We start from the raw sequence: 22,454 nt of genomic DNA, 5'->3' as shown, positions 1-22,454 counted from the left end.
AAAGCGTTTTGCATAATCTTTTGAAGAACAGACTGCCTTCAATCAAAGGCAATTTTCTAATATGGCAACACGTTGGACAAATAAAGCTTTTGAACTTTCAACTTCATGACATAATTTCCGGTTGGCGATTTCCGGTCGGAACACGTTTGTTACTTCGTCATTAGTTCTTGGTCGGTGTACTTCATGTTATGATTGCGGATCGTTTAAAATAAGTGTTGATCTGAAGATAAATAACGGATTGTTCCTAAAGAAAGAGAACAACACGCCGCCAAGATGCCGCGAATTATGATCAAAGGAGGCGTGTGGCGCAACACGGAGGTGGGTCACACGGCTAGCGCATAGCTAACGCTAGGCTAATTTTAAGCTAACGCATGAAAACCTACAGCTTCATTAAGCCAAGGAAGCTGGCTGAGTTTCACCATTACATTTTTCTTTGTCACACCAAGATATAACGCACAAACCTGCATGGCAATTAAGTTGAACAAATATTATGCAGACTGAATCTAAAGGAGCTACAAGCCGCCTGTAGCCTCATCTCCATGATGATGATAGATACAATGATGATAGAACAGTACCAACTCAGCGTTACCTGTCCATGAACTGGTAGTGGTATCTGTTCAGTGTTCATGAACTGGTAGTGGTATCTGTCCTTGAACTGGTAGAGGTATCTGTCCATGAACTGGTAGTTGTATCGGATGTATTTATTGGGGATAAACGGACCGATATGGAAGCTCTGCGACCGCTTGGGTCATCCTCTTTGTATCGGTATGCTTTTGGTTTCACTAAATCAACGTTTATAATGTAGGTGCGATGTTCTGTCAATCAGTATGAAGCCTTCAGTCTCTTCATTCTTCACTGACTTCTGGACAGAAGGTCTAGAAGGTCGTGATGCTAGATTTCCGCTCGTAGTCACTGTGTGCCACGCACGAATGCATAACCTATTTGTACGATTGAGGAAGGGATTTATGATGAACAATTATATTTTTTATCAAGAAGTTGTTCCTGACTTTTATTGTGTCTAACCATATACACCCCTGTGGCTCCCTCACACACCACCAACCTGTGCACGTCCAAAATGAAACCTTACCGGTCATTGTGTTTCCGTCCAGGATGAGATCCTAAAGGCAGCGGTGATGAAGTACGGGAAGAACCAGTGGTCCCGTATCGCGTCGCTGCTGCACCGCAAGTCGGCCAAGCAGTGTAAGGCCAGATGGTGAGTGTCTGTAAAACATCTAACCAGTGTTGTCTCTAATAAGAACAACCATATAATCAAATATTTATAAAACTGTTTATATGTGAGGTACAGGCAGTATGTTAAGTAGGTTGATAAGAAGGCAATGGACATGCAGACTAAAGGTATTGATTGTGTTATTAAATATTACAAATGAGAGATCTTTAATACATTACGATATCAAAATTCTACAAATCACTTTCCGTCATTCAAATCTAAAGTATATCATGCATAAATATAAGTATACCAAAAGATAGACCGACAATGGCTAGAGAATGAGAGACAATGCAGTGTCCTCAGTGGTTCTCCTGTTCCCACCCTGTTTGTAGGTATGAGTGGCTCGACCCCAGCATCAAGAAGACTGAGTGGTCCAGAGAGGAGGAGGAGAAGCTGCTTCATCTGGCCAAGCTGATGCCCACCCAGTGGAGAACCATCGCTCCCATCATCGGACGTACCGCTGCCCAGTGCCTGGAGCACTACGAATACCTCCTGTAAGAACTTATAACATGGCCTCCCACTATGGGGTCAGAACAGTCTCATTAATAATGAATGCACAGAGAAGGATTCACAAATGTATTTTTTGATTTATATATAAATTACTCTCCTCACAAATAAATTTCAAAGCACACACAATTGGATATCGGTATGTATAAATGTAAAATAAATCCATAAACAAAAATAAGTTAAACAAACACATTTCTGATCCACCCACAAATTTCTTGTTTTGACTGAATGTAATATGAATCCATAAATATGTTAATTTAAAAAATATTTGCAATTTTCATCAAAAATGTATGGATGTTACATTTATATACAAACTGTTAAACTTGAAATAACAAGACGCTTTTCATTTGTACACTTGTTTGCATTTGTGTGTGAGCTGAACTGTATTTATGTGTGGATTTTTGAGACTCCTGGCGTGGCTGGATTCACAAATCCATTGCTTTCAACAAGGAACTCGGATGCCTCCCTCATTTTCAGCCATTCACATGACTGCAGTTCCTACCTCTGAGTCCAGCCTCCGTGCCTCCCGGTTCCCTCGGTCAAATGTCTATGGGAAATAACATGTTTTTTTTTTAATGATCGTAGATAACAATCTCTAGGTGGCGAAGCTGCATCATGTTTTGAACTACACTTTTTCTATCTAGTTTCGACTAGGTTTGGGGATTGTCTGTGCTGTTAAAGTAGTAAACGGCACCGACAATGTAAAACCCAGTCACTGCAGTCATGTGATTGGCTGAAAACATGGGAGGCATCTGATTGGCTACAGAGAGTTCCTTGTTGAAAAAATACATTTGTGAATCCAGCCACATCAGGAGAGTCTCAAAAAATTCACATATAAATACAAACCAGTTCACACACAAATGACAACAAGATCACAAATGAAAAGCGTCAATATAACGACATCCAAATATGTTTTGATGAAAATATATTTATGGATTTATATTACATTTAATTTAAACAAGACACATTTGTGTGTGCATTGAAATTTATTTGAGAGAGTAATTTATGTATAAATCATAAAATACATTTGTGGATCCTTCTCTGTGCATTCATTATTAATGAGACTGTTCTGACCCCATATCCCACCTGTCTGTTGATAACTAAATAACTCATAACATGATCTCCCACCTGTCTGTTTTATTTGTCTGATCATGTATTCCCTTTATGTGGTGGGTGAGTGTAAAGGATTGAGTTTTTTTCCGTTTAATTTCCAGAGACAAAGCTGCCCAGAGGGATAATGAGGAGGAGGGTGGCGATGACCCCCGCAAATTAAAACCAGGAGAGATTGACCCCAACCCTGAGACGAAGCCCGCCCGACCCGACCCGGTGGACATGGATGAAGGTGTGCCTACCTAGAAATTTTCTTGAACCAGTGTTCATCTGACAGCAAGTTCTGTTTTAGTTTTAGTCAGTCTTTTGATTAAAAAATATTTTAGTTTTGGTCATTTTTAAGTCATCTGAATTGTTTGTTTTAGTTTAGATATATCATCAAGTGTAAAGTAGGGATGCACCGTTTTATCCGATGAACATCTGCAAAGGCCGATATTCGGGTTGTTGACTGCCATCGGCCTATCGGGAAATAAGATGACATTCACCAATGGCAGTGGCCGATGTTTATCTGTTGTGTCATATACATTTTGCGCTGGCTAAATGTTGTGTTGGTGATTTGCGGTCTGACTTGCCGTTTCGGAGAACATGCAACTGGTGCTAGGCTACTAATAATACCACCCTTAACGGCCACTGGCTGGACCCGCCTCAGGCATGATGACGTAAGTTCCAGATGCACGTGTGGTTTGTTTATAAATAAAAGTGAAAGAAAATTTCGGTCGTGTGAGAGTATTTCAATGTCTCGGAGAAAGATCAGCGACATGCAGTTTGTAAGACATGTTCCAGTGACATTTCAAGAGGAGGTACTACAACCAAGCATTTTAACATATCAAATCTCATCAGCCATTTGAAAAGCAGACATTGAGAAGTGTACAACGATTACCTGAAAGCTGATAAAAAACAGAGAAAGAAACTGGACACCAAGAAAGCCCAGTCGATAACCACAGCATTTGAGAAAGGGAAAAAGTTCCCCATGGACGTCGGCAAAGCTAAAGGGATACCTTACAAGGTGATGGAGTTCATCGCATTAGATGACCAACCTTCTCCGCTGTGGGGAATGTGGGGTTTCGAAGCCTGATGGAGTATATGGAGCCCCTCTACACACTGCCCAGTTGTCGTCAGTTTGTTGACGTCTGTCTCCCCGATATGTACATCGTTGTGGCCACACACAATTATGAGCTACTGACTCGTGACATCCCTGCCATCAGTTTTACAACTGATATATTGAGTTCGGATGTTAGCCCTGTGAGAATGCTTAGCCTCACGGCACAGTGGATTGACAACGATTTTAACTTGATAAAATTAGTGTTACACTCCTAGGTGTTCGCAGGCTCCCACTCCGCATCTGCTATCTCAGAGGAATTTGAGAAAATGTTTGAAACATGGAAAATAGACAATTCCAAAGTGCATGCTGTCGTGAGAGAACGCCAGAAATATGGCAAAAGTGTAAATAGATTTGGTCATTGCTTTTGTCGTCATAAATAGATTTTTGTTTGGTTATCGTCTCATTTTCGTCAGTGTAAACATGTCGTTGAAGAAAACTGACGTCAACTATATTCATAAACTAAATGCACACTGCCTGGAACCAGACAGTAAAACAAACGGCATGTTATGTAAAACGACCTTCAGAACGAGCAACAGACGACCACCATAAACATCATCCACAGAACATTGGTACTGTGTATGCTCTTTGAAGACATTGTTTTGTGTTGAACCTTTCTGAGGTGTATCCTAACTGTATTGTTTGTATGAACCCAGATGAGCTGGAGATGCTGTCAGAAGCCCGGGCCAGGCTAGCCAACACCCAGGGTAAAAAGGCCAAGAGGAAGGCCAGGGAGAAGCAGCTGGAGGAGGCCAGGTAACGTCCTAAAGCCCCCCGCCACACACTGTGGAGTCCAGTGGCTCTGGTGTCTGACGGGCCTCATCACCACTGCTCTGTTGTTCCTCCCACCAGGCGTCTGGCTGCACTTCAGAAACGACGGGAGCTGAGGGCGGCAGGCATAGATGTCCAGAAGAAGAGGAAGAAGAAGAGGGGGGTCGACTACAACGCCGAAATCCCCTTTCAGAAGAAACCCGCCCAGGTTACCACATCATTTTAAACACCTTTCAGGACCCTGCCGGTCACTTTATACACCATCAGGACCCTGCCCGGGTCATTTTAAAAACCTTAAGGTCCATGCCCGGGTCATTTTATACACCACCAGGACCCCGCCCGGGTCTCCACAGCTGGTGTCTTTTCAGCTCTCAAGGTGATGGCCATTTATTCCGATGGTTTATTGGAAGTGAAGTCTGGTCTTGATGACCGCTTTGTTTTTTCCTCCTAGAGCTTTTTCGGATATTGAACTTCCAGTATGAATTATTCTAACATCTCTAGTCCCCCGGCTATAATAGAGTGCACACTGAGCTCCTTTCTGTGAAAACAAGGAGATACAGTGGAACAGGTCGAGCATGCTCCTGTTTTATCACAAATATTTACTCAAAACAATGAACACGATTAGATTGTCAAATTTCACCATATAGAAGAGAGATCGAAGTAGTTTTGGATCCACAGTGTGGATAAACAAGCTGTCTTTCTAATGCTGGCTTGTGTTTCCTCTGTAGGGCTTCTACGACACCAGCATGGAGGAGTACAATGCGCTGGAGCCAAACTTTAAAAGGCTTCGCCAGCAGCACCTGGAGGGAGAGCTACGCAAGTCAGCTCCACACAGATCCGCACGGCACACACTCTGTCCCACACTGTACACACTCTGTCCCACACAGATCCACACTGTACACACTCTGGCCCACACAGATCCCCACTGTACGCACTCTGTCCCACACGGATCCACACTGTACACTTATCACACTGTCCCCACACATACTAACTGTACACAATCTCCCCCCATACAGACCAACTGTACACACTCTGTCCTCACACAGACCAACTGTACACACTCTGTCCTCACACAGACCAACTGTACACACTCTGTCCTCACACAGACCAACTGTACACACTCTGTCCTCACACAGACCAACTGTACACACTCTGTCTCCACACAGACCAACTGTAAACTTTACACACTGTCCCCACACATACTAACTGTACACAATCTCCCCCCATACAGACCAACTGTACACACTCTGTCCTCACACAGACCAACTGTACACACTCTGTCCTCAAACAGACCAACTGTACACACTCTGTCTCCACACAGACCAACTGTAAACTTTACACACTGTCCCCATACATACTAACTGTACACAATCTCCCCCCACACGTACCACCTGTACACACTGTCCCCACAAAAATTCAATTGTTGTGGGGATAAAATTGTCCCCCTCTGTAGCTATTTTTAAATCAAATCTTAAAACTCTACTCTATTGCCTTTAATTCAGTATAACCTTCTTTTACCTCATCTTTATTTAATATTTTAGTCTTTTGATCCTGATGTACATTGATTTAATGCATTGTGGAAACATCTAGCCAACATTGTTATTGTTATTACTGTCATTATTACTATTGTAACTGTTATTATCGTCGTCTCAAATGTATGATTGTTACTTGTTTTATTATTCTTTTTTAAATATTTATTCTTTTTTTTTTAGCACTTTGGTCATCTGTTTTTTAAATGTGCTTTACAAATTGATTTACACCCACACTTAACACAACATGCAGAACATTGAGCTAAACAAACTGAGGCTAAACAGAGGATAATGAAAACAGTATGCGAGGACTAAAGCGGTTTGTGTGCAGTGAGCGCGAGGAGCGGGACAGGAAGAAGGACAAGCAAAAGATCAAGAAGAAGAAGGAGAATGACCTGCCATCTGCCATCATCCAGACCAGCGGCGTGGCAGAGTTCACCAAGAAGCGCTCTAAGCTGGTGCTGCCGGCTCCGCAGGTAGACATGATGGAACTCGTATATAGAACTCTATGGATCAACCATAGAATAGTATCTTCAATGCATGCTTGACCATTGGGAGGATTAATCCTCCCCGCTAAGTTATTTATTTGTTCCCTAAAACCGTAATGTGCTTTTAGGGACTTAATATTAAATGTGTGTTGTCTGTGTTTCATTGTAAATGTAAGGTTTAAATAACTTTCTTTAAATGTGCTGTACTGCTATCGCTGCAAGTTGGATAGGAATTGGTATATGAAACTGGAGAAGGTGATCATGGCCAGAGGCAGTATAAAGACCAGTCCCTATCTGAATGCCTCAGATCAGCGACGCGGAGCTTGAGGAGGTTGTGAAGGTGGGTGTGGCCAGCGAGGCGGCCCGCCAGGCCGCGGAGGAGAGCGAGAGCGGCAACTCTGCCTCCTCTGCCCTCCTCTCGGAGTACAACCTGACCAACAACCAGGGCCTCCGCACTCCCCGCACGCCGGCCGCCCAGGACAAGATCATGCAGGTCAGTCCTCCTTCCCGCCGTTAACCCCATGTGCACATGCTGAGGTCTAACCCCCATGTACACATGCTGAGGTCTAACCCCCATGTACACATGCTGAGGTCTAACCCCATGTACACATGCTGAGGTCTAACCCCATGTGCACATGCTGAGGTCTAACCCCCATGTACACATGCTGAGGTCTAACCCCCATGTACACATGCTGAGGTCTAACCCCCATGTACACATGCTGAGGTCTAACCCCCATGTACACATTCTGAGGTCTAACCCCCATGTGCACATGCTGAGGTCTAACCCCCATGTGCACATGCTGAGGTCTCTAACCCCCATGTACACATGCTGATGTCAAACCCCCATGTACACATGCTGAGGTCTTTGCTTTCTTTCCAACTAGTGTACTTATGTACCTCAGGATCCGGACTAAACCTGAGGATCCGGACTAAACCTGTGTGTGTGTGTGTGTGTGTGTGTGTGTAGGAGGCCCAGAACCTGATGGCTCTGACAAACATAGACACGCCCCTGAAGGGGGGCCTGAACACGCCGCTGCACCAGAGCGACTTCAGCGGCTCCACCCCTCAGCGCCAGCAGGTGCAGACGCCCAACACCGTCATCACCACACCCTTCAGGTACACTGTCTCAGGGATTATTATGGGATGTTTTGTGTCTCGCCCTACGAAATGCCAGTCTCTCTGTACTAGGTGTTGGGTTTGAATGTTTTAGGAAGGACTTGGTGCATCCGGTTATGTTCCTGGCCTTTCAGTCTCACCTGCATTATTAAAGAAGGTTTGAGTTGTAAACCGAGAGCAGCTATAATCTTGCGTCATGTCCCCATCTCTGTAGAACTCCAAGTCAGAGCCAGGGGGCGGAAAGCCTGACCCCCCAAGCCGGAGCCGCAGGGGGCCTGACCCCCCGTGGGGCCCTCACCCCCGGGACCACCCCCAGCCGCACGCCCTTAAGGGACAAGCTCAACATCAACAGTGAGGAGCAGCTTGCGGACCCTGCGTACGCCAAACACCTGGTACGTGGCCACGCCCTCACCGCCCTCAATCTCATTAGGAACATGAGCACCACCTGGTTCCTGGTCATGCCCTCACCCCCCTCAGTCTTATTAAAGCTAGGAACCATGGCCACCCAAAAAACACGTTTTAAAGGTGCTGGAGTTGAGATTTGTACAGAGTGCAGTAGAGAGAAGAAATGGATTTTCCTCAAACGTGGAGAAGTGAAGCCCCTTAGCCTCAGTGTTGGGCCTGAATCAATCAGGTAATAGTTGCCCTGGTTGGTCAGTATAGAAGTGAGCCCTGTTTCCCATACTGTGCCTCTCTCCCCACAGCTGAGGGAAAGCCTACAGCAGCTGAAGCAAGGCCTGATGTCACTTCCTGTTCCCAAGAACGACTTTGAGATTGTGCTTCCGGAAAATGCAGAGAGTGGGCTGGAAGACACAGAGACGCCTGCAGGGTTCATTGAGGATGCTAGCGACATGGAGAACCGCAAGCAGGTAGTCACCTCCTCAGGAGCACTGGGACATGGTCAAACACGTGCAAGATGCACGCATTTTGATTTGAAAGTGTGAACAATGCTTTTCAAAGTGTGTGTGTGCGTGTGTGGCAGGCTGTGCGGGACTTTGAGCGAGAGAAGGAGCTGAAGCTGCGTCACACTCCGGTGCGAAGGAATCTGCCAAGACCCACAGAGGTGAGTGACCAACACGCCCAACGTTGGATAGATCGATCAAAGTCCGCTCCCCACCCACACTGCCCAAACGACTCCTGCAACTCATAATGGTTCCCAAGCTCTCTGGTTCCCGATGGCGTGCGTGTGGTGACACGACCATATGAACCAGATGAAGCATACCTCACGTCAGCATCATTGTTGAAGTTCCACAAGCGTACCTTGAGTTAGTATGTGTCGTATCTTGTTGTTTTTGTCAATAGGTTAGTCTTTCAGAGTATGACATTGAAGGCTCCTATAACACGTGATTATATTAATTTGTCGTTCTAAAACGATTAAACGATTAATCTAGCGATTATTTTTTCGATTAGTCGACTAATCTAACGACTAATTTTACGATTAATCTAACGATTATTATTATTATTTTATTTTTTTATATAGCATAAGTCTGCATGATTGTTGTTGTTATGCTATTTGATAACAGTTTACTAATACTGCCACCTCAGAGCCTCAACTTCAAAAAGGATTTATGTAATTTAAATTGTCAACTTGTAGTGTGTGTTTACTAATTAGAACTGGTTGATAGATTGTGGAATTTCGACAGTCAACAGCTAGACTAGAACTACATAACGTGACAAAAGTTCTCTTTTCACCAGAGTATAAAATCCGAACCCGACAAAGTCTATTCATAATATTGTAATGACCACGGAAGAGGCAGTGAATGAAGTGATTAGACAGCTTATTAGATAGCTAATAAACCGTTGGAACACGCAAGACCGGTCCCCATAGCAACGCTGGTAAACACCCTCGGAGCTCGGCTTTTGGACGAGTTTTATACCATATAGGTCTTGCTGAAGACATTTAATGGTCTGAATATTATTAATAAATATTCGAATATATTCAAATATTAATAAACAAACTAACTTTTATTTTTGGTTTACTACTGCGACTGCTTGATAAACGAACATTCCAGGGCGGGGAAGGGGAAAAATCAACAGAACTTACGGTGTTTTGCTGCCATCCTGAACCAGAGCTCCAGGGTGTTTTTGTTTTTAACGTGTTTTTTTTTTTGCTGTCTGAGCCTCTGTGTTCCCAGCCTCTGTGAGCCTCTGTGCTCACTGCTTGCCGCCGCCATTGTTATGAATTTAAAGGACAATTCCGGTATTCTGAACATTGAGCCCCCTTTCTGGTTTGTTTAGGATGAAATAGAGTGGGTGACACCGACATTTGAACTATTAGTCCTTTCTCGGGTATTTGGCTCATTTTGAATCGCTCCTGCCTGCTTCACAATGGTTGTCTGTGTGCATACACAAACCTGTCAACCCAGCAACCCTATACGTTCGTTTTAAAAAATGAGCAAGTAACCGAGTGGTTAGTGGCATTCGTGAAGTTAAAAAAAAAAAATATCGGCGCAATATATGGTTTCTGTCGTGTTTTATTGCACATTTATCGCCAGTTGATTTCAGTTGGAAGACTCGTTACTGCACGTTGATATTACTCTGCCGAACCGGAAAGGTGGGCTGTTTACGTTGGTTTGAAGTCTTGTACCGTGAGCACCTCGGATTAGGGAAAATCACATAGAAAATCACTGAAAATGGATTGTGAAAGGTGGCTTCTGGAGGACCCACTCGATTTTGAGTTTGACGGCAGAGGACATAGTTTTGAACCAGTATTCACCCAAGAGGAGCTACGTGAGATGGAGGCTAGGGCTACTGAGGCGCCTGAAGCTCCGGCTGAAGTGGTCCCCAGGATCACGGGAAATTGGTGGTGTGCCTGTGGGAAGTGCAGGCAGATGCCGACGGAAGTCGAAAGTAGGTGCTGCACGGAGTGGGACCTTGTGCGGAAGTTTATATGCGGTTGTGAGGTATCTGAAGAAATAGTTCCAATTAGCAACTAACACGGATCAGGGGTTGACATTAAGGTTTCAAAAGCACTTGCCCATCGGGCAAGTACAGGTCAGGTTCAACTTGCCCGAATGTGATGTTCACTTGCCCAAATTATAATCAGAATCTTGAACAGGCCTCTTTTTGCCAGGCACGCGGCCTGGTTTTGGGGGGGCTCAGAAAAATCATCCTAGCTCAGACTGAAGCTGAATGTTAGCTTTAAAAAATAAGAAACTTCCCTTTGTTTACTTATTTATCGAGCGTTCACATCGTGCCTTGAAGTGATTTCAGTCCACGGTTGCAACCTATTAAAGCTATCGCCAAGTTATATGTAGACCTTCATGATTTCATGCAAATGTACTTAAATGTCAGAGGTAGTAGCAAAGATATGTCTTTTTTAACTTTCACGTTTCTTGTAGCTCTAACTGAATAATCACAATCGCGTTTCTAGTAGTGTTGTCAGTCACGATACTGGATTTTCTAACTTTGACACTACCTGGAAAAATATCGATATTCTATACCATTTTCGATATCAGGGGAAACGTTTTTTTCAGGAAAGAACATACCCAAAGTAAATAGAGTATATCTCCACAACTGCAAGGGCGATAATGTCATCTTTGTGCCAAAAGAAAGATTGTTGTGCAAGTGAAATATTCAATGGGAGGATACTTGGTTAAAGGGAATAAAGCCATGGAACACAGCATAAGTGGAAGATAACATTTCCACCTGAAATAATTATCAGTTGGTCGTTATCATTTGGGAGCGATGTCTTACTCTGAGACACAAATAAAGGTAGATATCTTACAATTTTGACACTTGACACCTCTATTTAAATTTCAGGGCAAATATATTCGAATGCACCAAGCCAAACACTCGCAAGTAAACATATGGCCACTAGATTGCGCTGAAGAATATGTCTTCTGATTGAAGGCAATTTACCTATTTCCTAAGAAACCTTCTCTTATTCATTGATTGAAAATACCATGTTTAGTTGCAAAATTTGGCCCAGACACTGGGTTATCTGTTTATGGTGGTTTTATTCGACCAGAATCAACTTTGTGGACAAAAATCACAAAGGTAATACTTCATTTTTGGTTGTTAAAAGAAAAGGGGACGTTTCTTCTTAAGTTGTTATTTGCGAGTTTTAGTCACAGAATGATATGGTTTGGACTGTTGGAATAAGTGGAGGCTCAGCTTTCATGTAATATATAGTTTGTGAGGGTCCAATTTCATGAAAAAGATCGCTATTGCTGTGCATGTGCACAGTTATGAAACCCAAAACCGTGTTCTTGCATATGACTTTCCTTGGTAATTTGCCTCAATCCTAAGTACTTCCAAACTGCAATCCTCCATCACTACTCCATTTTCCTTCTACCTAAACCGTTCGCGGAGGCGCTGCACTTGCGATGCTAGCTTTGTAGGCTAACCTTTAGCCAACACCTTCGAATCACGGCCAGAGAACGCACTGCGAGTGACGGAAGGCGGGGCTATATTCGCACTGAAGCGAAGCGTGTCTGTTAACTCGCTTTCCGAGAGAAGAGAAGACGGCGCGCTGATCAATTGCAAATACTTATATTTTGTGTTATTTTGCGGCAAACAAGGTTGTTCTGCAGTTTCTAAAAACATTTGAATAAATAGCCTTTATATTAACATCCACCCAAAATCCACTTGCCCGTTCGGGCAACCAGAAATCAATCTCAACTTGCCCAAATATGACTTTTGGTTGCCCCGGGCAAGCGGGCAACCGTTAATGTCGAGGCCTGTGGATGGAAACCATATATTGCGCCGATATATTTTTTTTAAACTTCATGAATGCCACTAACCACTCGGTTACTTGCACATTTTTGAAAACAAACGTTTAGGGTTGCTCGGTTGACAGGTTTGTGTATGCACACAGACAACCATTGTGAAGCAGGCAGGAGCGATTCAAAATGAGCCAAATGCCAGAGAAAGGACTAATAGTTCAAATTTCGGTGTCACCCACTCTATTTCATCCTAAACAAACCAGAAAGGGGGCTCAATGATCAAAATACCGGAATTATCCTTTAAACGATTAGCGACTAGCGTTCTGGTGCATATATACCGCCTGGAGTGAGAGTGGGGGGGTGGGAGGCGACGCGTCGACGCAAATTATTCGAGGAATTTTTGAAGTCGACTAGTCGTCCCAGCTCTACTCTCTGATACTATAGTATAATGTTCAACATCTGACTGATACATGAAGTGACTATTTGTGATGTTTCTTCTTCTCTCAGGTCAATGAGTCAGTACTTAGGCCCGCCTCCGTTGAGCCCCTTTCTGACCTCCAATTGGCTGAGGAGTTGATCAAACAAGAGATGATCACCATGCTGCACTTTGACTGCCTGCACCATCCTTCGACTGCCTCAGCCAGCCAACTGCAGCGCTTCAAGTCCAGAGGGACCGCCTCCGCATCCAACAACGCCTCTCACATCGCATACCTTGAGTCGAACAGCTACAAGCCAATCAGCACAGAGGAGATGGAGCAGGTAACCCTACACTCCATCATTAGGATTGTTTTTACCGGTGTCTTAAATCCGGCCTTTCAGTGTTTCATTGAACTTAATTAGGGATAGATTAATGGAGTGTACTGTTCCTGAGATACTGTTCACATATGTTCATGCAGGCCCTGCATTCATTGCTCCTCATAACTTTTAATCAGAATAGTATTCAAATATCGCTTCGCAAATGTTCGCTATTTACTGTGTCTGTCTGTCTGTATGTGTAGGCCTCAGGTCTCCTGGTAGCAGAGATGGACGTGGTGAAGTCAGGGATGAGCCACGGAGACCTCAGCATGGAGGCGTACAGCCAGGTGTGGGAGGAGTGCTACGGCCAGGTAAACATGGCTACATTAAAGGTCCCATGGCATGCTACTTTATGGATGCTTTGATATAGATATTAGTAGGCCCCAAACACAGTATTTGAAGACGTTCCCGAAGTTCAGCCGTGGTGCAGAATTACAGCCACTACGAGCCAGTCGCACATTGAGCTTTCCCCAAATGCGATTTTTCGGTGTCTGTAGCTTTAATGGAAATGAGGAGGAGAGAGGTGGGTCAAGGAGGAGGGTGGCGTTGAGGGTGTGGCCCTGAGCAGCTAAATAATATCATTATCTATATTAGGGCTGGGCGATATATATCGATATTTAAAATATATCAGGTTTTTTTCAAACGCGATATGAAACGAGACCATATCGTCAATATCGATATAATTTAATTTGCATTGAAATTACAGCACATTTGTTCCAAATAACACTAGTTTCGAACCGCGCCTGCCGCCTGCTATTTTTTAACTCTGCTTATGTCTCTCCGGCTCACACACACAGTCTCTGCCCCTCCCCTTCCACTGACACGTCACTTTTTGAAATCGCGAAAAATGAGCCGTGTTCGAAATCGTTCACTATTCATTGGGTATTTTAAGTGCACTATATTGTGCATGAAATATACCACTGAGAAATCGAACACCACTACAAAATGGCGCACCCTATATAGTGCACTATATCCGTGATGAGGAACGATTTCGAACACGGCTATGGAGTCCGCCTGCACAAACGGCTCCGAGGAGCTTGTTTGCAAGCGAAAGACCAACGGCTCCATAGTATGGAAATGGTTTGGATATAAGGTGTCTGACGAATTACAAAAATACGTAATTTGTAGAGTGCTTAAAGACTGTAGCAACCAAAGGGTTGTAATATTCCGGAGGTGCACACAGCTTTTGGCCGTGATATTATATATTATAATGTCAACCTGGTCTCACAGGAATCCGTGAAATTACCACGGACGCTTAACTCGAAATCCGTGGGATAATCACGGAAACACGCCGATTTCCTTGATGTGGCCACGGAATTCGCTCCATTGCAAGTTAATGACACTGATGTTCCGTGGCTCACACACGGATCCCCGTTTCAACCAGCAAGTCGACCACGGGCGCTTAACTCAAAACCCGTGGTGGTCTCACTGAAACACTTAAATTGTCCTTGATGCGTCCACGGAAGTTGCTCCAATGCAAGTAAATTACACTGATATTCCGTGGCACACACAGATTCCCGTTTCAATCTGTGTGTGCCACAGTACACCACGGCGGGGGCTTAACTCAAAGTCTGTGGTGGTCTCACGGAATCACTTAAATTGTCTGATGTGGCCACGGAATTTGCTCCAATGCAAGTAAATTACACTGATATTCCGTGGCACACACACAGATTCCCGTTTCAATCTGTGTGTGATCCACAGTTCACCACGGCAGGGGCTTAACTCAAAGTCTGTGGTGGTCTCACGGAATCACTTAAATTGTCCGTCATGTGGCCACGGAATTTGCTCCAATGCAAGTAAATGACACTGTTATTCCGTGGCTCACACACGGATCCCCGTTTCAACGAGCGAGTCGACCACGGGCGACTCAAGTAAATGACACTGTTATTCTGTTCTGAACGGTAGGAATAGTAATTGTAAATCGAAACGGTAGGTAGGTATAGTAATAACGGTAACTCCACAGTAACTTCAAGGTTTCTTAAGCCCAGTTCAGACCAAAGAATCCCCTTGCAACGGCTTGCAACGAGACGGTTTTAGAACGTTGCAGGGGCGGTGTGAACGGGTCGTTGCAAGGAGTCGCAAGGAGTTGTAAGGAGTCGCTAGAGATTGAACATGTCAAATCGCAAGGTCCAGTTTTAGAACGAGGCGATTTAACTATTTCTCTTCAGCCAATCACAGCACAGAACAACTTGTACGTCACAGCCTTACTCCGTCCCGGTACCGTACTGTCCACTCCAGCATAAAAATATCCGATTGAAATATCCGATATCCGGAAAATGACAAAACAGAGTAACTCTAGCCTACTCTCATGCAAAATAAAACTAATCGCAAACCTAACTAATCGCAAACCTAACTAATCTAACCTACACAAATGATGCTGTTGCGGCTCTCTGTGCCAGAGTGTTCACAGTTGCTAGGGAAACCACCTAGCGTCGCAGCCCGTTGCAGTGCGTTGCAGCCAGTGTGAACGGCCCAGTTTTAGAACGTCGCAGCCCGTCTCGTCGCAAGGAGTTGCGAGTTGCAAGCCGTTGCAAGGTGAATTTTTGGTCTGAACTGGGCTTTACTCCGCGAGACCCAAACATAAAATATTAAGTAACGTAGCAACGCCCCCCCCACGCAGTCGTTACGATTCAGAATATTTCGGAGGCAGCTTTTGGCAGTGATGTTATATATTATAATGTTCTCAAATACGAGGCGGAGGCATTGTCTAGTCCACGGTTTATTCAACCATCAAACTGTATTCAATTCCCGAACGGTAGAAATAGTAATGACAAATCTGCGCGGAGCGCGCTGTCCCCCCCCCCCCCCCCCCCCCTCGACAAATATCGATATTTATCTTGTATCGATATTCTGCTTGAAGATATCGAGATATGACTTTTGGTCCATACCCAGCCCTAATCTATATCATATAATATATATTGTCACGGCCAAAAGCTGTGTGAGCCTCCAGACGATATTAGGAATCTCAAACGGCCGCGTCGGGATCTCCGACGTCTCTGGTTCTTCCACGTCCACATCAATCTGAAGTAGACTGAACCATGGAGGTGAAAGGGATTGTTGCCCGTAATTGTTGACCGCGGTTGTCTCCCGCCGGAGCCTCGCTGCAGAGGGAGCGCTTAGGCACCACCGCCTCCTGCAGCGCCGAGGCAGTGGTCCCTCGGAAGCGGGGCTCAAGCGGGAGACATTCGCGGCCAACAATCCCTTTCTCCTCCATGTCGTGGTTCATGTACTTCAGGGAGTCAAAGCCGAAGTTCCTTTCCCCCAATTCATTTCTCAACCATCGCTGAGATAACCCCCCTCTTCCCGGTTATGCGCCATAACACCATCAGCATAACGGTTATCCAAATAACAAGGAAGTGTACAACACTTGGAGCTGGAGCTCTATATCTAAATAATATCATGATACATAGATATCTATATTATATAGGGATGCAAACAATTAATCGATTAATTGTCGATAAGAAATTACTAGATTAAAATAAATTAATTGCGTTCTGAACCCTTAATTCCCCGTCAGTCCACGTGAGGGCGTGCTTGACGCCAGACGTACTTGACGCACAAGCGGGAACTCAAGAGAAGCAGTGCTCTGACGACAAGACAAACGAGAAGCGGGACACAGAGGATGAAGAGGGCAAAACGGAGTGCAGTATGGAACCACTTTAAGTTGGTTAATGACGACAAAGACGCCAAATGCACAATATGTGGAAGTATTTTAAAGTACAACAACGCCACAACTTCGTTGAATTACCACCTAAATACGTCACATTCAACCGTGCTTCGAGCAGCGAGTGGTTCTCAGCCTACAATCACCACAGTGTTGGGACGAAGGGTATGTGACTCCACGAAAGCAGAGGGAATTACCCAGCGGATATGTAACATGGTTACTACATGGTCATGCTGCCGATAAATGTTGTTGACAGACAGGGATTTCGAGAGGTAATAAAGTACATCGAGCCAGGGTATAATATCCCCTCTAGAACAACCATAACCACCCGCGAGGAAGAAGGCCGAGTTTAAAACACAACTTGCAACCGCATATGTGGCCCTCACAACAGACTGGACTTCCTTGACTACCGAAAGCTACATCACATTTGAGCGTTTATTCTCAGCAGCTGGCCTAACATTAACAGGCTGTGCACACGACTTACTCCTGACCATGTTGATACGCTGATATTCTTGAACAAAAATAGATAGGTGTATCTATGCGATGAGGAGCACTAGGGATGTTTTTGTTTTATGAAGACCGACACATCTATCATCAGGCAGCCTATATTTTAAGTTAACTTGAGCTACGACCGTCCAGTCCTGGTCTACTAATGTTATTGTGATATTGTCACATTTCCCAGTTTAAGGGGGATTATATATCGTGCTAATAGTCCACGTGACACCTTATTTACTTTTCAGAATTCATTTTATTATCTATTAGCTCCTCCAGACGTTATTATGAATCACAAACGACTTTTTCGGGTTCTTCCACATCAATCTGAAGTAGACAGAACCGCGTGCCGCGTGCACATATTGTACCTGGGGCGAAAATTGTACCGCCTACGTAATTTGCGTTCGAAACATTACGTCATCATTTGACGCGATTGTCCGTTGCCAGGCAGGTTTCATAATACAGAAAACACTTGTTTATACTTTATATTTGTATTGAATTTAGCTAGTAAACTGAGTGTTTAAAGTGTATCACAGTCTAGCTAGCTTGTGTTAACACTCAGTTTACTAGCTAAATGCGATTAAACAATAAAATACAATATAAATATAATGTTAGAAACGCTAATAAATGTAATTTGTGCAATAAGTGTTTAATATGTTTAATTGTTAACTGTTTAATTTTGTCTTGTGACGCTCAATGAATGAGCGTGAATGTTCATGAACCTCCCTAAGTCATCGTTCGACGCGATGGTCCGTTGCCAGGCAGGTTTGGAATTTTCGAACGCAGATTACGTAAGCGGTACAATTTTCGCCCCCGGGACAATTTTGTTGTGACAGTGCCTCGTTGCAACTGCTGGCAGATAGCATATCGCAGTTCATGTACGTCAGGGAGTCAAAGCCAAAGTTCCTTTCCCCCAATTCCTTCTCAACCATGGCTGAGATAACCCCAACTACAGTCTCGTTGTGGAAATACAAGACGTCAAAGAACCGACGTGTTATGCGCCATAACACCAACAGCAAACACTTGCGTTACAGTGTGTGTAATCACACACACACACACACACACACACACACAAGTGGCGCTCGCACGGACGTGACTTATTAGCGGCCCAGATTCTCTCGGCGGGCAAGGCAGAGAAAGGGGAGGAGCTTAGATCCTTTATGACGACATATGGGACCACATTCTAAATCAGCGCGCTTGAGCCTCCGTTGTTTCAAAGGCGAGCAGAACACCTAATGCTCGTTTTACACCGAACGCAAGTTTTAGCCACTGGGGGACCATAGGCTGGCTAGGGGGACTCATATTTATGTTTAGAAAACCTCATAAAGGGAGATTTTCATGCCACCTTTAACGTCTTCACCTTTCTGTTGACTGTATTGATTCAACTAGACTTCTCCTTCAACCCTCAGAATGACAATTTTCTTCTGGCGGCCCCATCTCATACTTTGTTTCCAGTACGCTGACACTAATCCAACATCATGCGTTCATATCCTCTGCTTGTGTAGGTGCTGTACCTCCCGGGCCAGAACAGGTACACCAGAGCTAACCTGGCCTCCAAGAAGGACCGCATTGAGAGCCTTGAGAAGAAACTAGAGGTAGAGACCCACACTTCGGTTTTATATTCTCACATTTTGCGTTGCATGAAGATGGTCCTTTTATCATCAAGAGAAAGGGCAACATATTCAGTCAAACATATTGGATTGAAGTGTTGCTTTAAGAAGCCATCAAACTGAATTATAGCTACTTACCAACACACTAGAGTTAGTTTATGTTAGTGTTTATCCTCTGTCACCAGCCCACTCATAACATAGAGCCGTGGTGTTGATCCTCTGCTCTGATAGGTCAACCGGGGTCACATGACTGCGGAGGCCCGCAGAGCAGCCAAGCTGGAGAAGAAACTCAAAGTGCTGCTGGGAGGCTTCCAGTCCAGAGCACTGGGACTTCTGAAGCAGCACAACGAGCTCTGGGAGCAGGTACCCCTATCCTCTACCTATAGACCAGTAGCAGGTACCCCTATCCTCTACCTATAGACCAGTAGCAGGTACCCCCAGTCCTATAGCTATAGACCAGTAGCGGATACCCCCAGTCCTATAGCTATAGACCAGTAGCGGATACCCCCAGTCCTATAGCTATAGACCAGTAGCGGATACCCCCAGTCCTATAGCTATAGACCAGTAGCGGATACCCCCAGTCCTTTAGCTATAGACCGGTAGCGGGTAACCCCAGTCCTATAACAATAAACCAGTAGCAGGTACCAGTCCTCTACCCCAGGCATAGGGCTGCCTGATATGGACCAAAAGTCATTTCTTCAAGCAGAATGTCGATTTAATGTATATATCGTTATTTGTTGACGCAATAACATTGTTGCCGTTGCCGCGCTCCAACTCGTCAGTCGACATCCGGGGCGCCGCTTTCCTTTCATTCCCAGCCTTGCTGCCTTGCTGTGCTTGTTTAACTGCCTCAGTGATTGCAAACTCAATCCTAAATTTGGGTCTAGGCCAGGGTAGCAAAACATTTTATAATTAGTCAGTCAAAAACAGTTGGAGCAAGATGTGGCAAAGGAGTTTGACAGACTCATGTTTCACGCTGAAGGGGATTTAAAAAAAGTGAAGTGAGTGGGGCCGGGGCAGAGTGTGTAACCCAGAGATAGAGCTGGATGGCGAGAGATAAACAGTACTGCACGGGACTTATTTTGCAAACCCGCACCCGCCCGTACCCGCAATACTTAAAACCGCATCCGACCAGTGTTCAGACTAGGGCTGCAACAACGAATCGATAAAATAGATTCCTAAAAGCGTTGGCAACGAATTTTGTCATTGATTCGTTGAATTGCGCGATTAATGTGGCACAGTTTACAGCCAGCCGCCGACAGGTTGGTTCATGGTTCATGCACGCGCAGTGAGCTTTAGTCCAACCAAAAACTGTCAGCTGTTGCTGCTTCAGACGGTGTGCAGACGGGCTCAGAGTCGGCACCGCTTGCATCAATAAACAGTCATTCAAAGCAGCGGTAGTAATCACACAACAGGACGGTGTAGAAAGTCCCGTCAGTTAAAAATAGTAATCCAGTTTTTAAATCCATCTTAAAATCGGCAGGATATAGTGCTAGTTAGCTTAAAAGAAAGTCGCAAACAGTGTCAAATGTGATGTGTTCAGGTCAGCTCAGTAATATGATAGATGTGTTCAAATGTAACACAAAAAAAAGAAATTGAGATTTTGGCGGAAACTTGTTTTCCCGGCAATATATAATATAGTAAAGATGGAATTATGACCCCTTTAAAGTCCTTTCTTGAGCTATGATCATCTTATCAGCATTAAAGCAATAATACAAGTTCTATTTCAACAAAATAATAGAAAAGTATCAATAGTGGTATCAATAAGAGTTAACGATCTGTCATCTGAGAAATTAAGATGATTTAATTTACTTTTAACTGTTAGTATTAACCGGTTAAAAATCGTATACATCCCTTATATACTGTGTATATATATATGTGTATATCATACATTGTACGTATTTTGTGTTTATCCCATTTATCTTTTATTTTTTTATCATCGAAATATTAGTTTTAATAGTTCCAGGACGTTGGAGCAATAACCTGGTGTTTTTACACTTCAGTTTTTGAATAAAGATGCTGCAATTATAAATGTTGCTCTTGTTATCCGATTCATCGAAAAAATTATCGACTGATTAAATCGATTATTAAAATAATCGTTAGTTGCAGGCCTAGTTTAGACAGTAGCGTAAATTACATTCCGACCAGTGGGGTGGTGCTTTAGATTGCTGTGCAAAAAAAGGCATGCTGCGCCATCCCTACTCAGTGCAATCTAAAGCCCCGCACTGAGCAGGGATGGCGAGGTTAAATCTAGCAATCAGAGCAATATTGGGAAATGAATGACCGGGATCTCCGCACCACGATAACACACCTTTGACCCGCACTGTTCAGGCGTCCGACCCGCACCCGACAAAGTACATTTTTCACCCGTTTCATCCAAATTGTGTGGGTCACCTGTCGGTGCAGAAACCCCTGCAGGACTCTGAAGCAGAGTGAGGAAATGGCAGGTCCGGCTCGGAACGTTTTTTGGGCGCAAATGCGCTGTTATCAACGCAAATGAACTATCGATGTTGACGATAGTGTCTCGTTCCATATCTCATTTGAAAAAAATCGATGTCTCAAATATCGATATACCACCCATCCCAGGCACAGTACATTAAACTGGGTGCTGAAGCTATTCTGTGCATGTCCACTAGGTGGAGCAGGCAGCGACCGAGCTGCAGACCTTCACACAGCTGAAGAAACAGGAAGATCTGGCTATACCCCGGCGACAGGAGGTGAGGATGAACAGCCATTGACACTCCAGTTTAAGTTTGAAAAACATTATTAAACGTGAATGATACATCACTCTGAATGCGTGTTTCAGGGCTTGCGGGAGGACGTTGAGAGGCAGATGGAGAGAGAGCGCGAGCTGCAGCACAGATATGGAGACCTTCTCATGGACAGAGAGACGGTGCTCTCTAACCCCCAGAAGTACTGACTCGGCCCGCTCCCACATTTTAGTGTCGGGCTCGACACGTGACCCTTGGGCTGATTCTATCTAGTATCAGATCTAGAACATGCTTTACCTTTACACACATTCCAGCACAGTTCAAGTCATTTGGGTGCAGTGTTGCCAGATTGGTTGGGAAATCTGGAAACCCTGCTTGGGCTTGGTGTTTGAGTCCAGGTATTTTGTCTATATAACTGGGCCGCAGCTAACGATGTGACAGTGGCCTTTATACAGACATTCTTACTGCTCATCTAACTTCACAGTAACAATGGGGACAACATTTCTTGCTCCTGTAACATGTATCTTCTGACTGATTAGAACCTGTGTGTGGCCGCTAATGTAATTTGTCGAGTGATATCCAAGGCTTTGTGAGCATGCTCAGTCGAGGTATTGGATTCTGTACTAGTGATAATAAAGTTACTTTTTGACAAATTGTCCTGTACTGT

The 22,454-nt window shown here is 44.3% G+C and overlaps 1 protein-coding gene across 2 annotated transcripts; it reads left to right on the top strand.

Annotated features, from left to right (window-relative positions):
• Positions 1-106: 106 nt before the first annotated feature.
• Positions 107-22,440, top strand: cdc5l (CDC5 cell division cycle 5-like (S. pombe)). Of its 2 annotated transcripts, XM_060073685.1 has the most exons (19): positions 107-318; positions 1,110-1,213; positions 1,561-1,722; positions 2,950-3,077; positions 4,601-4,700; positions 4,797-4,923; positions 5,444-5,535; positions 6,576-6,720; positions 7,040-7,225; positions 7,700-7,848; positions 8,063-8,240; positions 8,553-8,717; positions 8,831-8,911; positions 13,023-13,274; positions 13,514-13,621; positions 18,972-19,061; positions 19,308-19,439; positions 21,713-21,793; positions 21,883-22,440. In XM_060073685.1, exons 1-19 carry the CDS (start codon positions 274-276, stop codon positions 21,994-21,996), a joined length of 2,439 nt encoding a protein of 812 aa, XP_059929668.1. In that variant the 5' UTR covers positions 107-273; the 3' UTR covers positions 21,997-22,440. The 2 variants fall into 2 exon arrangements, with proteins under 2 accessions (XP_059929668.1, XP_059929669.1); XM_060073686.1 differs by lacking the exons at positions 21,713-21,793; positions 21,883-22,440 and adding an exon at positions 19,508-21,606 and having other exon boundaries at positions 19,308-19,473.
• Positions 22,441-22,454: the final 14 nt, after the last annotated feature.

This window comes from Gadus macrocephalus, chromosome 15, assembly GCF_031168955.1.
Source record: "Gadus macrocephalus chromosome 15, ASM3116895v1".
NCBI lineage: Eukaryota > Metazoa > Chordata > Actinopteri > Gadiformes > Gadidae > Gadus > Gadus macrocephalus.
This window is presented reverse-complemented; position numbering and strand designations above follow the sequence as displayed.

Coding starts and splice junctions, on each gene's coding strand:
- cdc5l (XM_060073685.1), top strand. CDS start 274: ATGCCGCGAATTATGATCAAAGGAGGCGTGTGGCGCAACACGGAG. Junction 319..1,109: donor GCGTGTGGCGCAACACGGAG/GTGGGTCACACG, acceptor GTTTCCGTCCAG/GATGAGATCCTAAAGGCAGC. Junction 1,723..2,949: donor GAGCACTACGAATACCTCCT/GTAAGAACTTAT, acceptor TTTAATTTCCAG/AGACAAAGCTGCCCAGAGGG.